The sequence below is a fragment of the Anoplophora glabripennis genome, unplaced genomic scaffold (assembly GCF_000390285.2).
Source record: "Anoplophora glabripennis isolate ALB-LARVAE unplaced genomic scaffold, Agla_2.0 scaffold470, whole genome shotgun sequence".
NCBI classification, from domain to species: Eukaryota; Metazoa; Arthropoda; class Insecta; order Coleoptera; family Cerambycidae; genus Anoplophora; species Anoplophora glabripennis.
The window spans coordinates 224,562-244,808 of NW_019416552.1; the positions used below are offsets into that span (position 1 = coordinate 224,562).

At 32.6% G+C, this 20,247-nt stretch overlaps 1 protein-coding gene across 1 annotated transcript in view; it reads left to right on the forward strand.

The window, feature by feature from the left end:
• LOC108911392 overlaps window positions 1-20,247 on the forward strand; it is a 32,914-nt gene that overhangs the window by 11,492 nt on the left and 1,175 nt on the right. The window contains exons 2-3 of the mRNA XM_023454922.1: window positions 16,332-16,447; window positions 16,555-16,773. Coding sequence (XP_023310690.1) covers window positions 16,332-16,447; window positions 16,555-16,773 — 335 coding nt within the window. The remainder of the gene's footprint in view (window positions 1-16,331; window positions 16,448-16,554; window positions 16,774-20,247) is intronic.

Consider the following 20,247-nt stretch of genomic DNA (forward strand, 5'->3'; position numbering starts at 1 on the left):
ACAGCAAAAACAGAAAAAGTCGATTTTTGATAGTTTTTTCGATATATCTCGAAAAGTATCGATATATTTAAAAATACGAATCGATAGGTTTTTTTAATGGCTACAACTTTCTCATTTAACTTTTTTCGATTGGAGTTCAAGTTTTTTTTTATTAGCGAAAAACCTTTTTTTTTTTTGACTTTTATGAATTTTTTAGGTTAACTTCGCCGTTTATGCGCCACAGGAAAAAACCACTATCTTTCTTAGAATTTGTTTTCCTATATCACCATATTTTTTGTTTCCAGATGGTATTTTTTGTAAGCTCTTCTATATACCTATTGATTGGACTAAATATATGATAGCCAACAGAATATTTTAGCGAAAAAGGAGCCCCTTCGTCTAACATTTTAGCCGCACAACAGATCCCACGCCACGCGGACATAATTTAGTAAAATTTATTAAAGTGCAGAGTTTTTCTGGCGTAACTCAATGATTTGGCTGGGTTTGTTTAAATTCGAATGTATAGACTGACCAATAAATTCCAATTATGTTTACCGAGTACCTTCTGTAACGACGAGAAACGATCAACAGTCCATAGTTTACGCATTAATGGGTATTATCGTAGGCAGTTTGTTGACCGTGACAGTATTTCATGAATGGAGAGAAAATACGCAAAACGCGATAAAAAAATAATCGGCACACTGCCGTCACTGGATGCTTCGTAGAACTAATACTTCTTTAAGCTGGATAAAGATACCGTCGTTTCTGTTCCAATTGGATAAAACGGCATTAAGAGGCATTGATATTTTAAATTGTGGATATAATTTCTTATTAAATTGGATATAGGTAATCTCTTAAATATACAAGGAAATTCATATTTATTAATTTATAACAGGAACATTTTTTTGAACATCTAAAATAGTGAACTGTATCTCGAAAGTTGTTTATTATACTTCTAATTTCGTATAAACAGTCAATAATATTGTTAGAAAAGGGAAAAATGTAATATTTGAATATATGGACAACTACCGTGCTATTACAATTATATGTAATTTTAACAAAATATTAGAAATCATTTTACATAATCATTTATATGAGCACGTTAAACAAATTATAGATATTAATCAGTATGGTTTTATGAGAGATAGATCGACTACAACAAACCTTGTGTGTATTACAGATTATACATATCTCTAGAACTTTGGACAATCACGGTCAAGTCGACGTTATATATACACAGATTTTTCTAAAGCGTTCGACAGGTTAGATCATAGTATTCTGTTGGAAACGTCTATGTCAAGGGTCGGCAACTGGCGGACCGCGGTGCAGGTCCGGACCGCAGAAGGTAAAATACTGGACCGCCAAAAATTTTTTGGAAGTATAAATTACTCAAATAAATTATTTAAAAAATGTTTTCAGCAGATTAAATTTGAGTCAAAATTAAAATAAAAAAATAAGAAATATGAATTATTTTTCTGGACCTCGTTAAAAATTTTCAAATGTATCCGGACCCCACCTAAAATTACTTGCCGACCCCTGGTCTATGTGGTGTCTCTACAAGACTGTTGAATTTGTTTAAATCGTACTTGATTCGCAGGGTACAGTATGTACAATATAGGGGATTTAAATCTGAACTCATAAATGTATTGTCTGGAGTTCCCCAAGGTTCCATTTTAGGACCCCTAATGTTCAATATTTTTTTGAATAATATTAATAATTATTTGGATGTTAATTTCTTACTTTACGCTGATGATATGAAGATATTTGTTAAGATTGATAGTTTAAATGATTGTTAAAACTTACAAAATGCTTTAACATCAGTGAATACATGGTGTACAGAAAACTGTCTTCCCCTTAACGTAAGTAAATGTAACATAATGTCCTTCTCTAGAATGACTTATCCCGTAATCTATGATTATAGGATTAACAATCACTCTCTTACTCGTCCCAATTATATAAAAGATTTGGGAGTAACGTTTCATCAAAAATTATCTTTCAGAACACATACGCAATGTCTCTTCATCATCTTATAGAAGCCTTGGGTTTGTGATCAGAAATTGTAGAGATTTCGCTGATCCTTCTACAATAGTAAAATTATATAATTGTTTTGTAAGATCTCGCTTGGAATATGCTTCAATAGTTTGGTATCCTCAGTATGCAGTCTATAAAAATAACTTAGAAAACATTCAAAGAAAATTCTTAAAATATATGCACTTCAGAACTCAAGGAATTTATCCCAACATTGGATTTTCCCACAATATTCTTTTGGACATGTTTAACTGTAAGTCCTTAGAGACACGTCGAGATATGCATTCTGTTGTTTTTTTATACAAAGTAATTAATTATGTGTATGATTGTCCTCAAATTTTAGAACGTTTTAACTTCCACGTGCCTCGCGCCAATCTACGCTACTCGAATATTATGTACCTCGCAATGCCTAATACTAATTTATTATTGCCATCACCAATTTATGTCATGTGTGAAAATTGCAACAGCCTCCAACATAATATTACCTTTTTTTTCTTGTAACATGAAATCAATAACGAACCTATTCTAATTGACTTTTGTTTGTTTTGATATTCATTTTATGTTTGTCATTTTTCATTTTAGCTTGTGTATATGTATAATGGTTATCGTGTTTTATTCTATTTCAGTAAAGCATATGACTGTTTCACACTACTGTTGTTTTAATTAATGTAAAATAGTTTATTAAGTTTTATTGCTTTTGAATTTATTTAAAGTTTTTTTTTGTCTTCGAATTGTTTTACCAATTGTTACTGTCATTTTTCTTTTTTTATATTACATATTGTGTTCCCACCCATTCGGTAATTGGATATTTTCTGTTGAATGGTGTACCAAATAAATAAATAAATAAATAAATAAACTTAAAGATGTTTTCTAGAAGAAATAAAGTCATCAAATCAATTAGTAGTGAATCTGTTGAGGTCGCCTGGAATATAAGGGGTCATTAATTCAATTTAATGGCTGCAATTTAATTACGAGCACGTCCAGTAAATAATAATTATCAATAAACGTAACGGGACCAAATTGATTTGTGTATGCATTTGAAGTCATTAGTAGGACAGTGGAACATCTCTCTTAAATTCGCAGTTTAATTGATACTAAGTTATTTAGTTCGTGAAGGGAAACTTGGTAAAAACTCATGGGTTTCCTGTACTAAGCCTCGAAGTATACATTGCAAACTTGCAACCTTGAACATTCCTTCGATCCGATAATTTTATTAGAGAGATAAAGCAATTTCTTAAGAGTGTTTAATTTTCTGTATACTTATTTAGTGAAAAAGGATATTCTGAATATTTGTAAGCCTACATTTACCATAAAAGATTACTATTCTCGCCGCCCCGCGCATTTTTGTACATGCAGCCGACAAAATAGCACACTTCACATTTTCATTGAAATACTTAAATCCTTGAGGGAACGTGATAGACTGCAGACGTGGGTTTTTAACAAAAAACACCCAACTGCAGTCTGCATGTAAACAAGACGATTTTACATGTCAGCTGGCGCATTCATTATATCTACATGTTACTTCATAACTCGAGCAAAAAGCAACATTAACCAACGTCGAAAGCTGGTAGAGACACGAGTCGTGTTGAATACAAACCAGAGGACACTGAAAAAATGAAAATTTAGTGGAGCAAAGCATTTTATAGTTGTCAAATTTTCCTGCTGCATTTCTCAATGACTGGCCCCGGTATTTAAACTGCGTTGTATAATTGGTGTAAGTGAATACACCGAGTTAAATTATTGACCACATTTTCACTTGATATTAAGCATTTTGATAATTTTATTCATTTATGATAATATTTGTACTAAAATTGATTAATCTTGTATAAACATAATATCTATTATACGATAAAAAGAACTGGCAATTTTTCAATTAAAAATTGGTGCAGTTTAATTATATTTACAAAAATATTCGTACTTTCTTGTTTTTCTTCTCTCTTCTCTCTCATAAAATGTATACAGGGTGTCCCGTTCATGTTTCAAAAAAACTTGTGTGCAAGTTCCTCATTGAAAAATAATAGGGGTAGTTCATGTAAAGTTTTTTTCTTAGACGCCCTGTTTTCGAGATACAGTGTGTTCAAGTTATTACTTTCCAAATGGTTTTCCTTAATTATCTCTTAATCGGCTAAAGATAAAAATGTCAAAATTTGTACACGAGTAAACATCAACTGTGCGTTAAAAATAATGTACAAACGGTTTCTTTCGTAGAAATACAATGAAAATAAAGAATGTTTTACTTTAGATCTCGTACTATTACACCAAGTAATAATAAAAAAGAAAAAAATGTAAGAGATTTTTTTTACAGGAAACTGAAAAAAATTTTTATAAAATATGGAAATTTTGCTTAGAAATTATACTTTAAATTTTTACAATGTATACACCTCGATATACCCTAAAAAAAATTCCAAAACTTTGATCATTTGGAACAGAAAAGTGGTTCGATGGGCCAACTTGTCAATTTACAGGACTATTGTGGGTTCATTGAGCTGTAAAAATTTCTCTCAACATTAGTCTTTTCACAAATATTTGTAAATTAGATTTTTCAAAAGAGCTTAATGTCATTTTGTGCACTTTTCTTAAATCAATGTCAAAAGGACGAAAAAAAAAATTCTTTTTCGAAAACCATAATAGGCCTTGTAGAGAACTTATTCAGTTTTTCAAAACCGCCTTTAGATTGACTGCATAATAATTTGTTGCTGGCATATCTGTAATTAAAGACAAAAGTGTAATTTTCCATTTAACCATCGTTATCTCAGTAACTAACAGTCGTACGGAGACCTTTCAAAAAGTAAATTGAAGCTGAATAAGCAAGCTAACAGACCTCTGCATTGATTGAGTTCGAAAAAATATTTTTCTAAGTGCGTGGACAGTCCTAAAAAAAAAATTTCAAATTTTTTTCTCCAGCTATTTTTTTTTATTGCTCGATAATCGTAGATTAAACAATTTTTTTGTCAAAAGGTTTGAAACTAGAGACTTAAGCTTGAAAGTGCTATTTTTTTATCTCGACATTATCATTTTTCACATAGATACAGTCTTTCAAAAAACACTAAAAAATTTACGAAATTTTTTTTTCTCCTATTTTTTTTTAATTTCGTGTGTATTATATGTTATATTAAATTCACTACTTATAAGACATTTTTATTGGTCCATGTTTCCTTTTTAGTATTAATTATCTTTTGGTGGCGAAAACTTTTGCAATAATACTTTTGAATAATATAATTTTATTGCATTTACCATAAGCAAATTATTTTATTTATTAAGGGCTGAAAATTAAGTTTTTTAACTGCAACGCCAGAAGAACTTACAAAAAATGAAATAGGGGTGTAACTAATTTCAATATAATTAGGTTCAAATAAAAATTCACTTGATAGTTTTCCAATAGTCAGATGCAATCGCATTTGATTCGAAACAGTGAATTTTAAACCTTATATAACATTATATCGGAATGGGCATGCGTCTAACTGTTTGAAACTATTTTGGATTGCCATATTAGAGAAAATTGAATTGTTCTTATTGTATTGTTTTTATATGTTCATAATAGTAAGAAAGTCGCTAATAGAAAGTCAGATTTAATTCTGCAGTAATAGTTACAATTATATTCATTCTAACAAAATGAAAGTTTCGCTCAATCTGATGTGCACACAAATAGAGACATAACTGCGGTAAATGCGATTTCACTAAACTTTTTTTGTAGTATATGACGAAAAATGACTTTTTTCGAGAAGTGTCATTAACAGTTGAATTTTATTTTATATGATATTTATTAAGTGTCAAAACAACAGTTTTTTGTATATGAAAGGTAAAAATCTTTACATCTAGGACGTAAAAGATTTTTACATCCACCTACAAAAATAAATGAAATTGTAGATGATGGAATCAGTCCTCCAGTTTATTTATTATTATCAACAGAAACATACATTTTAAATAATAATCTTTAATCATTAATAATCAATTTAACTAATAATCAATTTAACAGTTAATCATTTCTTAATCTTAACGTTTAAAGGAGTCGTAATTGTACAATTGTAAAAACTGATGCGGATGGTAAGTTGCTCACTATAATAACGTCTTGAAGAAGCACCACATTTGGGAGCAGATACTGACGCTTCAAATAATATTTGCTATCAAAATAACAAGCGTTCAAATAAAAACGTGGTCGAAGTTGGCTCCGACACATTGGACGTAGGGAGTAGCTTATAGCGACCAACTTAACCTCATTTCTCAACGAGCTGTATAGCAGCTGTCAGTTTCAATAACGTTAATGACTATATAACTTTATTTTAAAGAATAATCGTGATAACAATAACAAACAATTAAAGGAGCTGCGGAAAGTGTCCCCCTCCTTGTTATAACAATAAATTAAAGCAGCTGCTGAAAGTGTCCCCCTCCTTGTTCCAAGCACTTTTCACACCTGTTCCTCAAAGAATTAAAGACATTTTCTAAGATGCTCGGGGTATTGTTAATTTCACGAATCTTGTCTATAAGTCGAGCCTGCAGATGGTTTAAATCAGGAATAGGCAGTTCAAAAATAGTGTTTTTAAGGTAAGGCCACAAAAAGAAATCACACGGCGTAATATCACATGACCTCGGTGGAAATTCATGTTCAGCATTGAGACTTATTAGTCGATTTTGGAAAACTTCCCTCAACATATTCATCGTCTCGCCTGCCGTATGTGCCCTTGCGCCATCTTGTTGAAAGTAAAAGTTTGTAATTTCGTTTTCTTCCAGCTGGTTAACAAAAGGAGCGATAATTTCTTCTCTATACCTTTGCGCAGTAAGAGTACCATTAAAAAAAATAGGTCCATAAATCCTCCTTCGATTGAGAGCACACCAAACTCCAATTTTTTGAGCGTGTAGAGGGCCCTCGACAAAAAAGTTATCTGGTTTTTCAGAAGACCACATTCTCATATTCTGTGAGTTTACGTAACCACTTAAATGAAACCAGGCTTCATCAGAAAAAAAGGTGATATTATGAAGTTCACCGTAGTTGTTTAAAAACCATTCACAAAATACAGCCCGTCGCGGAAAATCAACTTCATGAAGTTCTTGCTGACAAGTTAAACGATAGGAGAACAAACGCAAATCTTTTTTTAACACTGTGTGGCAGGTACCGACTGATACTCCCACCATTTGTGATAAAACACGTACAGAAGTTCTTGGCGCATTTTCCATTATTTGTTGGACATTTTCTTTTAATTCTTCAGTCCGCTTTTTAGGTCGGCCGCTTCCTTCTTTTCTTGTTACACTGCCCGTTTCACGAAAAACATTAACACAACGCTGAACTGCACTTTGAAAAATTTTGTACTCAACAACGCCGGGAAATTGATTTTGAAATTCTATGAAACATTCCTCAATAGAATACTTCCATATTCCATCAATCTTGCGTCCATTTCTAAAGTAGGACTCTATGATAAACACTTTTTGTTCTTGAGAAAACACCATTTTAAACGCTTTTTAAAACGAAAATATTCAAATTGATAGCGGCGATATAGCGCTTTGACAGATGACGTTTAAGTTCATTTGCTATACGCTACGCCCTACGTCCAAATTTTCAGAACCAACTTGACCACGTTTTTATTTGAACGCTCGTTATATACAGTGACTAGGTACGTTGTGAGGCAAATAAATTCATTGTAAATGTCAAAATATTTTTTCACATTTTTAGTAGTTTTGAATTGTAACATACAGTTTACGAAAAAAAGTTTTTGATACTCATTTGCGAAATTCTTTCTCTCACTATCGCTCGCATATAAAACATTCATTCTCGAATGCAAAAATAACGCAATCCAGCGTCAAAAATAACTATTTTACCGTCGCTAGTCATTTGTTCTACGAAAAAAAATATTTTTCGAAATCGACAATACATATACCCAAATGATTCAGTGAGATACGAGTATATTGTGTTTTATCCTAAACCTAATTTCTCGTCACTCCGTCTCTGCACAATAAAATCCTTTGAGGTGGCTATTAACCGGCTATTATAAGCGGCGCGATCTTCCCCTTAATAAACACACGTTATGAAGCGGCGAGAAGGCGAAATAGGCTGCCGGTAATAAATAATACCCGTAACGATATGATCGCATAATGGCATGTCTCTGTGTTTTACATATTAATCATAAGTGAAGAGCGTGTTATAATTAAGTCAAATGGTTTATCTCTGGCACCATCGATCGTTAATAACGTGGTGCGAATGAATGGGCGCGATGGGATCTCTTCGCGGTGCATAATGAGGGTCAGTCCGAGGTCACCGCGTAGGAGGGTGAGAGGAGGGGGGAGGGGGGGTCAGGGGTGAATAAGCGAAAAATGAGGCAGAGCAAGGGGCAAAGTAAACTGTTCGATGCTCGTTGTTACGGGAACTCAAAAAGTTTAGGCAAACTGAAAAAAGGTGAAGATATACTCGTAATTATAAAGCGAAAGTTTCTCATTTAATTTACTCTAAAAATTTCTTGAAAATGTATCGGTTTAAATGGAAAATGAAGTGTAATATTACAGAAATAATATAAATATTCTTTAACCCTGTTTATTTTCATTGTATTTTTACAAATTAGTGAATATTTACAAATAAAATTTGAATTATTTTTATATCCACAGTAGGTATAGTATCCTTGCTCATTAGGTGGAATTTTCCTGCGCAAGTGATATGGTTGCCATAAATCAACCATGTTAGATATAATTTTTCTTGATACCGGCATGTGGCATATTGATTTGTAGTCATCCCATTGTGTACGAGGTCTGTTCAGAAAATAACCGAACTTTATTTCCTATTCCACGAACCAGCCCTGCTTCATTTAAAACGACCTTTAAAGTCTGTGACTGTGTCTGTGTTGCTTTGATGTCATCAATAGTCTGAAAACGGCGTTCTTTCAGCACTGATTTTAATTTCGGAAATAAGAAAAAATCACAAGTAGCCAGGTCTGGCGAGTAATGAGTGTGAGGAAGGACAGTTTTGGCACAAAACTGATGAACTGACAAAGCTGAGCGTGTGGTAACATTGTCAAGGTGCAAGAACCATGTTGTCTCGCCACAACTCTGGTCTCTTTCGTAGATTTTTCCACGTAACCGTTGTAAAATGCCTTGATAGTACACACGATTCATTGTTTCACCTTGAGGTAAGAATTCAAAGGAGTTGAAGACAAACGTCTTTCTACTGTTCACGGCATGACGCAATTGAGATATTCACCTTATAGCCACTTCTAGCTTGCACGGACTATAGAAGTTTGTTTTTCGCCTCGGCTGGTCGTGGTTTGTAGGTTTAGGTGTTCACCGATCAGGTCAAAAGGATGGGAAATAAAATTGAATTCAACAGAGACAAAAATTTTATTCACTTATTTAAGGCGCCACCAGGGATTTTCCAAGATGTACGTCTCTATTCTCTACACTCTCCCCTAGTAGAATGACTCAGCCATACACTAATTTAAAAAAAAACAAGGCACTTACATGTTACAACAGGTTTATTTTCTATGCCACCAGGTACTACAGAAACAGGTTCAGGCTCAGGATCAATCTCTTATACTGCAGCTATCGGTTCAAATTCATTTTTAATCCAAATTCAATCCAAATTCAACTACTAATGCTAATCAACGAGTTCTGCTTCTGGCAAAGCTTTTGCATGGTGTTTGCTGCACTAATATAACAGAGACCTCGTGGTAAAAAGTGCCTTATATCTGTAGTATGGGTTATTGCTAGTCAGAGCTTCTCGAGGTAAAATGTCGGAGGGCTTCCTGCCATACACTAATCGTATGACAGTGTTACCAATTAACACTTCCGCCCTGGCATTAATTTAAATTTAAAATCCCGCGGTAAATACGTATAGGCAACTCTGAGTACACATGGATGTATAATCAATAGTCTACATAGCTTGTCTCATCTAGTGATTTTATTATTTCACCAAAATGACACTTAGTTTAACCCCTAAGCTTAATCAGTCTTTGTCTGTAACAGTAACATTAAGAAAAGTTTAAATAATAAAAACCACTGTCATATAATTGGACCTGTTCATTGAAATCTGAATTGGTGACTTAACATGATACTACATAATTAACTGGTAGGTATACAAAATATCTACATGAACTCAAATGCACAGGTTGGTTACACAATAAAGTTATTTCATATTACATACACTCCTAATTAAATTGTAGGTGTAAATAAACAACTAAATCTAGGCTTCAGAATGGTGCAAAGTTCAAATATGGTATACTTGTATGATATTTTGCAAGTTGGTATTATATAACAAAACAAGTGTGTATGTTATAACCTCTTCTGCAATTTCTCTGACGGTTAATCGATTTGTATGCAACAGATCTTTGACCTTCTGTAATCCTGTTTCAAAAGTTGAAATGTTTCCGTGAAAGGTTTCCCCAGTTCCACGCAAAATTGTACGTTGCGTCGTTGTTCCAGAAAATCGTCACTAACACTGAAACAAGTTTCACTTAAATAGTAACATCAAGAAAACTAAATGAGATATTATCAATAATACAAGAACATGTGGTTACAGAAGAGGTTATGCGCAGCGCAATGCTACCAACCTCATATCACTAAATATCTCTATTAGCACTTTATTCAAAAAGTTCAGTTATTTTCTGAACAGACCTCATGTAATTTATTATATTTTGTTTAAGGAATAATAAAGATAAATATAAACGCATCTAGAAATTGTTCCTGTTAAACATTACGTATTACTTTAAGCATAACCCTTTCAATTTTGCTGTGTATGTAGACAAGTAGTTATAGGAAGCAGATTTGTTCCCGGGAATTCGCTCAATTTTCTAGTCTTTACATCAGTCCCCCTAACAATACTGGATTATAGTTAATTACCCAATTATTTTAGCATTTTACAGGTTTTTTCAAGATGCTGCTTCAAGTATGTAACAAACGTTGTTTCGAAAAATAAATTACTTCCGCTAAATACTTAATAAATCCTGACCAGGTAGCAACTGATTAAGGATTAGGAAACGTCGGTAATTGAACATATGGTCCTATTTCCTGAAACCTTGGAGAAATTTAACTTTAAAGCTTCAATAATTACTTAAGGCAAATTAGGACTTTTAGCACCGAAAATAAAGACATGTATCTCTAAGTGTTTATTTAATTTTGTAATTTAGCTGTGAAGGCTTAGCAGCTATACCCACTTGATAGTCTAATCTACGTACAGCGGCGCAACAAAAAAATTCGTCCGAGGTCGCAAAACTTAAAAGCGATTTTTAGACCACATTTATACAAACAGTTTTATTCCTTGCACTTGTCGTATTTGAATAATATAACTGTCTGACTCATAGTGTACGTTTTCAATTCTTCTATGTAATTAAAATTTAATCTAGACAAATACAACACCCACTATTCCATATAAGTAAAAGTGTCAATCATCGCGACGTAAACAGAAACGGCATAAGTCTTATTTATGGAAAAAGCTGTAATGCATATTATTTCGTCTATAATATGACTGTAAATCTTCACCTACACTTTACTCGAATCGCAGAAGGCGGTTGAGTTATAGCCCCCACAATATCTCAATTTTAATAATACCTGTCACCTGAGAAAAAATTAATTCAAGGTACGTCGAAACGATACAGAAAAATCATCGTCTGTAATTATTACAGAATTAATATGACATATATGATTTATTGGAGTTTAATCCTCGTCTTATACAGTGTGTTGGTAGTTTGACAGCTATAGTTTTAGTATAGGACGGTATACATAAAAAGATTTATAAGAAGGAGGTCCTAAACCCAGTTATTTCGAGAAAAAACTTGACAAAAGTGAATTAAGGAATCGTGACATAACTGTGCACAGAATACTCATGACTTCTTTCCATTTATTTATATTTACGATAACTAAAATAACCAGTTATATTAATAAATATATTTTTTTCGAAGTTTTCGCTTTGCTTTTTAAAAAGTTTAGCATATTTGAGTATCACTATCAGAGTCCACGTCATAAAACCTGTGTACCAAATTTAGTGATTCTCGTACAACAGAGTTCTAAGATATAAAAAAAGACTATTCTTAGGGTCGGATTTCAGGGGGCTGTAACTCCGAAAGAGGGGGCCACTTGGCAAAAATAAAAAATACGAGGTAAATTTATCTTAAGAATCTGTGACCAAATTTTGTTGTACTAATTTAGGGACACCCTGTATACTACCGAAATAGAAACAGAAGAAGACTTGTGAGGCCGGATCTTCATAATAAGAAATTCATCTTTCTGCTAGGTACCCATCAATTCAAAAATAAAACAAATAAATTTGTATTTAAACCCTATAGTAGGAGTAAAGTAGAGCAAAAAGTTGTTCGTCTTTTATCAAAGGAAAATCGTGTCATCATTTTTAGGAGGCGTAAGATGAACCTTTTCAAATTTAAAATGAATTCAATGTTAAATCTGAAATACAGCTGCATACGCACTGTGTTCTGGTAGTAGCTGTAGTCGCCCAGGTGCATAGAGTGTACGAAGTGGTCGGTTATACGTCAAATACCAACCTGGCGAGCTTGGTTGTAAATCAGAAAGCACCTCCAAAAAACAAGTAAACAACAGTGGTGCGTACAAAGGTAAAATTTAATACATATGTGGAATTTAAAAAACAAATTGGATTTATAATAAATTATATTTAAAATAAATAGTTTATGAGAATAAAGGGTGCCAGACGTGAACTGATCCCCTCGTTCCTTCATAATGTATAAAGAAATTATTCAATTTCTAAAACCCTTAAAAGCGTACTGCATTGGATTCCTTGACACGCAATGATTTATTACTTTGCATCGAATATGATCCTACTATAGATAGCTGTCCTAGTGTTAGGCCAAGTTATTCAACATGCAATGTTGCCAAGTTGTGATAAAATTCCCCAATATTATAACTGGACATATTTCAAAAACTGCTAACATTAACTATAGGTAGATATAAAATATACAACTTTTTTGATCATTTATGCTTTATCTGTCCCCTGCTCAAGTAATGGGAGTCAAACATCTAACACATTGCATAGGAGATTTATTGCCCGTTTGTGTCAAGAAATTCTCCAATAGAATTATTAAAAAAAAAACTAATACCAATAACAATACCCATCGCAGTTCCAAGTATTCCGTACACAAACAAAATAATTTAGGTAATTTATTTTGATCCACGTAACTTGGCAATTAACACCCGGCTATTGATGTCACTATCCGTCAACAAGGAAACATTTTCCCAGCACCTTTTCGAGAGTGAAACCGTCCCGCTCTTCTGAATCGGACTGCCCGGTCGGTTTTCCCACTGAGGGGTGCTAATTGGTTAGTTTAAGTCTGTTTGCGGTGCCGATTGTGGTAGCCTTACAGAGCAAACACGGTAATTTCTTCAGTCAACGTTCGGGATCCAAAAAATTTAACACTCGAGCGTAAACTCGAAATCAATAGGCCATTAACAATCAATTTCAGATTTATGGTTTCGCGAAGATATTTTTTTATATTGATTCGATGAACTACGTAAACAGTTTCCGATGAAAAAGTAGTACGCAAAATTAAGTAATTTTTTATATTAATAACCAAAATAATTCCTAGAATTTGTTTGCTGGGATATTCTTTATAGCTGGTTTTACACGTACGTTGTCCAAAATAGCATAACGTCTTGAAAATGTAAATAAATGTATCTTGTTTTTCCTAGTATCCATTTTCATGTACTACACTCAATAAGAGATAATGTGGTAGGAATTTACTTTCGAAAATTATTTTTACATCACACTGACGTCGTTGCCGTTGTTGGGGATTTTTTTTTATTAAGTACTTATTTTGATTAAAACAACGTATTTATCTCTTACGTCTTTTAAAATTAGTCGCATCAAATGAGAATTAATGTGCATTTTTTAAGATGCAATATTCTTACAACCACCACATCTTTATCTTTCAAATTTTTTAGAGTTTTAACAAATACATGTTAAAAGGAAAATAAAGGTTTTTCATGTTTTTAAAGGGTTGACATTGAGATTAAATAGAGCCACCCCCGCGTTGAAAAATGACAAAAAAAATTAATAATACCAAAGATGAAATTGTTTGTATACTTTTGTTTATAACAATAAATGATTTAAAAGCAAGTTCAGCTGAAACAAAACTTCAGCAACGCGTATAAACAGGTATGAAAATCATATTAAAAAAATGATAGTATAGAACGTGTATGTTATAAAAACAAGCAGATGAACACTCGTCGGGGGAATAGCCTTCAGCTATAATACCTATAAACGTTAATTTTAATAGAAATTGTCGAAAATTTGAACTAGTGCAAAATTATCGCCTATTTTCAGTTTCATTGGTTCAAGACAAGAATTAAATAATAATAAACTGTTATTTCTTTGTTCAAATGTCATATCTGACATGAATAAAATATTCAAAGAAAGACTTAAATCCACAATTCCAAGTAATTAAATTTATATCATATTGTCGAGTGTACTACACGGTTTGATTATTTCCTATGCGTTATCAGTGCCTCCGCCTTAATACTACATATAAAAACTACTTATTTGATATTAATTGTCGTTTGTAAAATATGAGATAATCGAGTTTTTATAAAACGCTATCGAAGTTGAACCATCTTAATTTTATCTTACCAAAAATCCCCCTTAAAAAAGGTCAGCCGAAAAATACACAGATGAATATTTAACCTAAAATTCTACTTTAATATTATTACAGAATTTTTATGTCGTAGCCGAATTGTGAAATCAATAGTTTATAGAGGTTGTTAGTTACGTTTCGAATAATGGGCACAATATAAAATTATTTGTACAGGGTCATCAAATGAAAATGTAATATTCCACTATAACTGTGTTGCTTTTGGAGGTATTGAAATAGTAAAATATGCGTTTTTGGACTAATTTTTCACAAGAAATTTAATTTTTTAAAGAAAGAGCGAGCATCGCATTCCACAGATATTGGTATAAACTTTATTTTTGCCTAAGGAACACCTCGTTTACATTAAAAATAGTTTACTAGTATAATTATCTAATATACTAATTATCAGCATTTACATAATTATGTATTATAAAAATTGTCCGGATTGTCTTCCTTGTTTGTTCCCACATAAGCAATATCTTTTTTCAAATTATTTAACCAATTTTCAATTAATTCAAGATTTGATTAATGTTATTAATTGCTTCTAAATTCGTCGTTGAATATCATGCAGGTTGATTCTTGTAGACATTATCCTTCAAACATCCCCAAAATGTATCTGGATTTGTCAAATCAGGGCTGTTTGCTGGCCATCGAATACTTCATACTTTCCTAACCATTAAAGGTAATAATATCCAGGAATCTTTTTACATTATAGGGCGCAGTCCCATCATATTAAATTTATGGGTATTATCAATTTGGTCTATAAGATCGTTCCTAAACAGTTCCAAATACCGTTGTTCGTTTAAATTTTGTTTCATGAATAGAGATTCTATTACTTTATTACAGGCATGTACCGATGTCGTCCCTTCTCTATGTTTATTCAGTTTGTGGTTCAGACAATTTTTGGAACAGTTTATGTCTATAACCAGTTTTATTTTATATTTTTTCAGGACTTTTTGAATAAAACTAAACGGACATCTTCTATATAGATAGTTTACAGCATATTGTTTTTCAGCTAGATAAAAAAAACCTGTTATAAATTAAATAAAATACGCTCTTTAACTATTTCGTTTTTATATAATTTTTATTGCATTTAAGAAATATCTTTGTAATTTCTAAAGTTAAATAATACGGTAATTAAAATTTTAAGGTGACAGATCTTACAGTTTGTTATGGATTTTCATTTCTCGATCTACGTGACTACCTAAATGTAATAGAATATGTAATATACACATTTCATTATTTAATTGTTATATCCTGCAAATGCCAAAAGACAATGGCTCACATATTTAGGTATATCGATGAAATCAGAAAAAAAATGTATTTTATATCGCAGGGTGTTTCTATTGAAACAACAAAAACAAAGTTTATATCAATATATTTGAAATGCGATTTTTGAATTAAAAAAAAAATAATAATTCCTCTTGAAAAATTTGTCAAATCGCTAATTGAAGCCTAAATTTTCAGTAAAGTATACAGTGACCATGTAGAAATGTTAAATTCCACTTTAGATAAGTTTGTTGTCTTTGAAGGTCTTCAAAAAGTAAAAAATACGTTTCCGACTAATTTTTCAAGATGGATTCATTTTTCTTTTAATATTATCAAATTTTTATAAAATTTTGAAAGAAACACAAATAGGAATTCTAATTCCTACAAATAGGAATTCTAACCTGGAACAACTTTTTTCGCGAGCGGCATAAATTTCTTTAAAAGTTTAAACCGTAGTGATGAAAAGTAACAAATCTAATTTTTTTACAGGTGCTTGGCTTAGCCGCCGTTGTTCTTCAAGTCAGCTGTTACGAACACTTTAACGACACCCTGCACGGTTCCCGTTTTAGGCCGAATTCTCGCAAGCGACATTTCCACGAGGGCAGGTAACTTTTTCTCTTTCTTACTACCACATTTCCCAACCACTCCCATAACAAGCCTCTTTTACCGACGCGACGGGCCAATCCTCTCCAACTAAAAAATCGTGTTTCAGATACGAGGCCTATTACGATCACAGCATTCCACTGAGTTCCCCAGGGATGTATCGCGGCCCCCGCGATAACCAGGCGCTTCTAAGGTTCGAGACCCACAACCACACTAGGGACGTAGTGGATTGCTGCCCCACTGTACTGGAAATGGTGGAGCCCTACGCAGGCAAGAACCAAGACGGGATCTTGGTCGACTTGTACAGGGACGAAAATTATAAGCAGAGGTGAGGAATTGTCTGAACTTTCTTATTTGTGGCATGGTTTTCTTTATTTATTTGGTACTTGCCACATGTGAATAAAATTAAAAAGAAAATTAAGAAAATACAACCATCTGGTGGAAATATACAGGGTGTCCCGAAATTCATGCAACAAAATTTGGTCATAGATTCTTAAGATAAATTTAGGGGACGTATTTTTTCTTTTTGCCAACTGGCTCCCTCTTTCGGAGTTACAGCCCCCTAAATCTGCCCCTAAGAAGTCTTTTTTATATCTCAAAACCATGTTGTACGAGAATCACTAAATTTGGTACACAGGGGTTTTATGATATGTGAAATCTCACAGTGCTACACTTTTTGGCGAGAAACTCCCTTAAGGCAATTTTTCGTGGGCCCCCTTGTGTTTGGAACCAGAAAAATTTGGTCGCAAATTTGATTTTTTTTTTAAATTATTAGTCAGCTAAAAAGCCATTGAATTTAGAAACTTTTTTGTCTCTTGATATTTGTTTCGTAAAACGCAATGTTTTTGAGGAAAATGGCGAATCACGATATGCATTCGATCACATTTTGACATTTTTCTCGAAAACATTGCGTTTTACGAAATAAGTAAGTAAAGAGACAAAAAGTTTCTAGATTTAATGGCTTTCTAGTGGACTAATAATTTTTAAGAAATTTAAATATGCTACCAAATTTTTTGGCTCCAAATACAAGGGAGCCCACAAAAAATTGTCTTAAGGGGGTTCCCTGCCAAAAAACATAGCACCATCAGATTCCACGTCATAAAACCCCTGTGTACCAAATTTAGTGATTCTCATACAACAGGGTTCTGAGATATACACAAAAGATTATTCTTAGGGGCGGACTTCAGGGGGCTGTAACTCCCAAAGAGGGGGCCACTTGGCAAAAGTAAAAAATACGGGTCCCCTAAATTTGTCTTAAGAATCTGTGACCAAATTTTGTTGCATGAATTTCGGGACGCCCTGTATAATATTTTTTTTCTGTTTAGCCTTTATCATTGAGGAATTAAATATTAATAACAAGGAATCAACAGTTAGATAGAACAGTTTTGGAAATTGAAAACAATAATGCATTGCCCTTTCTAGATATTTTAATTTAAAAAAATGTAATTTTTTGATGTAATTACATTCATACAAAAATATACGGATCAATAATCAATACCCTGGGAATTTTGTTGAAAGAGATTTTAAACATTTTCACATTGAAAGTGAAACAAATTCTGTCAAATAACAAAGAGAAATTTCACAATAAAAATTTCATATATTCTTGTATTATCGGAAAAATTAAAGGGAACAGGTAACAAATTTGACATTAGAACAGTTTTTCAGACAACACTCTAGTAATGATGTTCAAAATTAAAAGAAAAATGTATTTATAGCATTGTGAATACAATAAACATCGAGTTGGGAAACCTCTTGACCTATCAAAAATTTTTTCAATGAGATTTTGGGTTATATAAAACTAATTTCCTAAAAAATAACCTTTGACTGATCCTTCTATCGCAAAGGATTATTTCGTAATATTTTAAAAATCTTATTCACGAGTGGCAAAATACCCGATAAGTGAAAAAAAAACAGAGGAAAGACTTTCCTTCGACCATTTTTCAAAGCAATATTAGCTTATCATTAATTTAAAATATATTTTACCAGTTTTCGATCCAATCATTCGATCAAGGATTTGGCCAAGTCACATTGCGACATACCACAGACTGTGCTAAATGTCGTAGTTCCAATATATTGACCAATATATTTATAATTTTAAGCTCCGTATTTTTTTAAGAAAATAATTTAGTACTGAAGTTTAGTTAATTGTTTTGTTTTAACCTCAGGCTGTTTTGGTAAAAATATTTACACTTAATTACGCCTAACTCAGTATATTAATATATTTAGCGGTGATTCCTCACATGTACCAGCGAGAATCATACTTTACTTTATTTTTATCGCAATAATAATTGGAAGTAAGTATTTATATTGTCGTGTCATACACAATTTTTGCACCAATAAGAAACCAGTGTCTAATCATAACACATTCATCGCAAAAGTTGCACCAAGTGAGATTCGGGAGAAGGCAAAAATGTTGTATCATCCTTAAAATTGCATGAAATAGTCAAATTGCCACCTTGAACAAAGTCTAGTCAACAATTAAATCAGAGAGAGTGAGCTGAGTACGACCCTGTTAAGAGCCGCGCTTACCGAACTCTAGTTATAGGTTTATTATTAAATATTGACATACATATATAAACATTTCAGTACCAATTGTTCATAGATAGGTCATATTTTAATATTTTTCAGCAACTATGTTCATTTGTCAGGTTTCAATTCATATTGAAAACGATAAACGTTTGAGTTTAATGGACTGTTTAAGAAACAAACAGTACAGGTTTAAATTTTTACCAGTCTGATCGAGCTAGTTTGGATCGGACAGAAATTTAAATCTGTTTTATTTATTTGCTATATATCAATCCACTTATCTCTGTTAGTGAGGATAGAAACCAGTGAGATAAACGTAGTCAGTGTTATCCTTTATAATATACTATTTACATTCTACGCAGTTTTATATAATTTTATTTTAACTGATGAATAATCTAGTCGACAAGTGTGTCTCTCCAACTTTTAATAAAAAATTATAATTTAAAATTTCTGTGACCCCAATACTTGAATTATATTACTTCTGTTACTGTGACTGATTTAGATTATGCGAGGTTTGAATAAAAAGTAGCGGGAACTATTATTTTCTCAGAAAGTATAATTTATTTAATCTTCAATGTTTATCCCCCTCAAAGTAGTACCCCTGTGAACACTGGAGGAATGCCTTGAGCACTGTTTGCGATTTTGTCTTTGTCTCATTTATTGTTGAAAAACATTTTCATTTGAGTATCCTTTTAAGTTTGGGAAATAGGAAAAAGTCACAGGGGCCATGTCCGGAGAACAGGGTGGTTCGCCAAAAACTGTTGGATACGTACAGCGGTATGCGCCGCACAGTGGGCAAAAATGGAAACAAAATATAAAATTTAGCAAAGCTTTTCTTTAAAACGGGAAAAACCTAAACCCACAACTCTAATGATCCATAAAACCAATAAATCCAATATCCCATTCACCTAATAACCGAAAAACATAAAACTAATGACATAAACCCGTAAAAACAAAAACTCTAAAACCCATAAACACATAGGTAAACTCTAAAAACCACAAACAGCTGAACCCTAAAACTCATAAACGCCTAAATCCTAAAACCGATAACCCTTAGACCCATAAATGCCTAAACCCTAAAATTCAAAAAATCTAAACCTAACCCATAAACACCTAAATCCTGTCTGTGGATTTTGTAGACCATGAATTTTGGAATCTGTAGATTTCAAGGTTCATGGATTTTGGGGCTTTTGAGCTTTGGACTTAATGGATTTTGGGATTGATGGGTTTTGGTGTTAATGAGGGTTTCGGAGTTTATAGGTTTTAGGGTTTACAT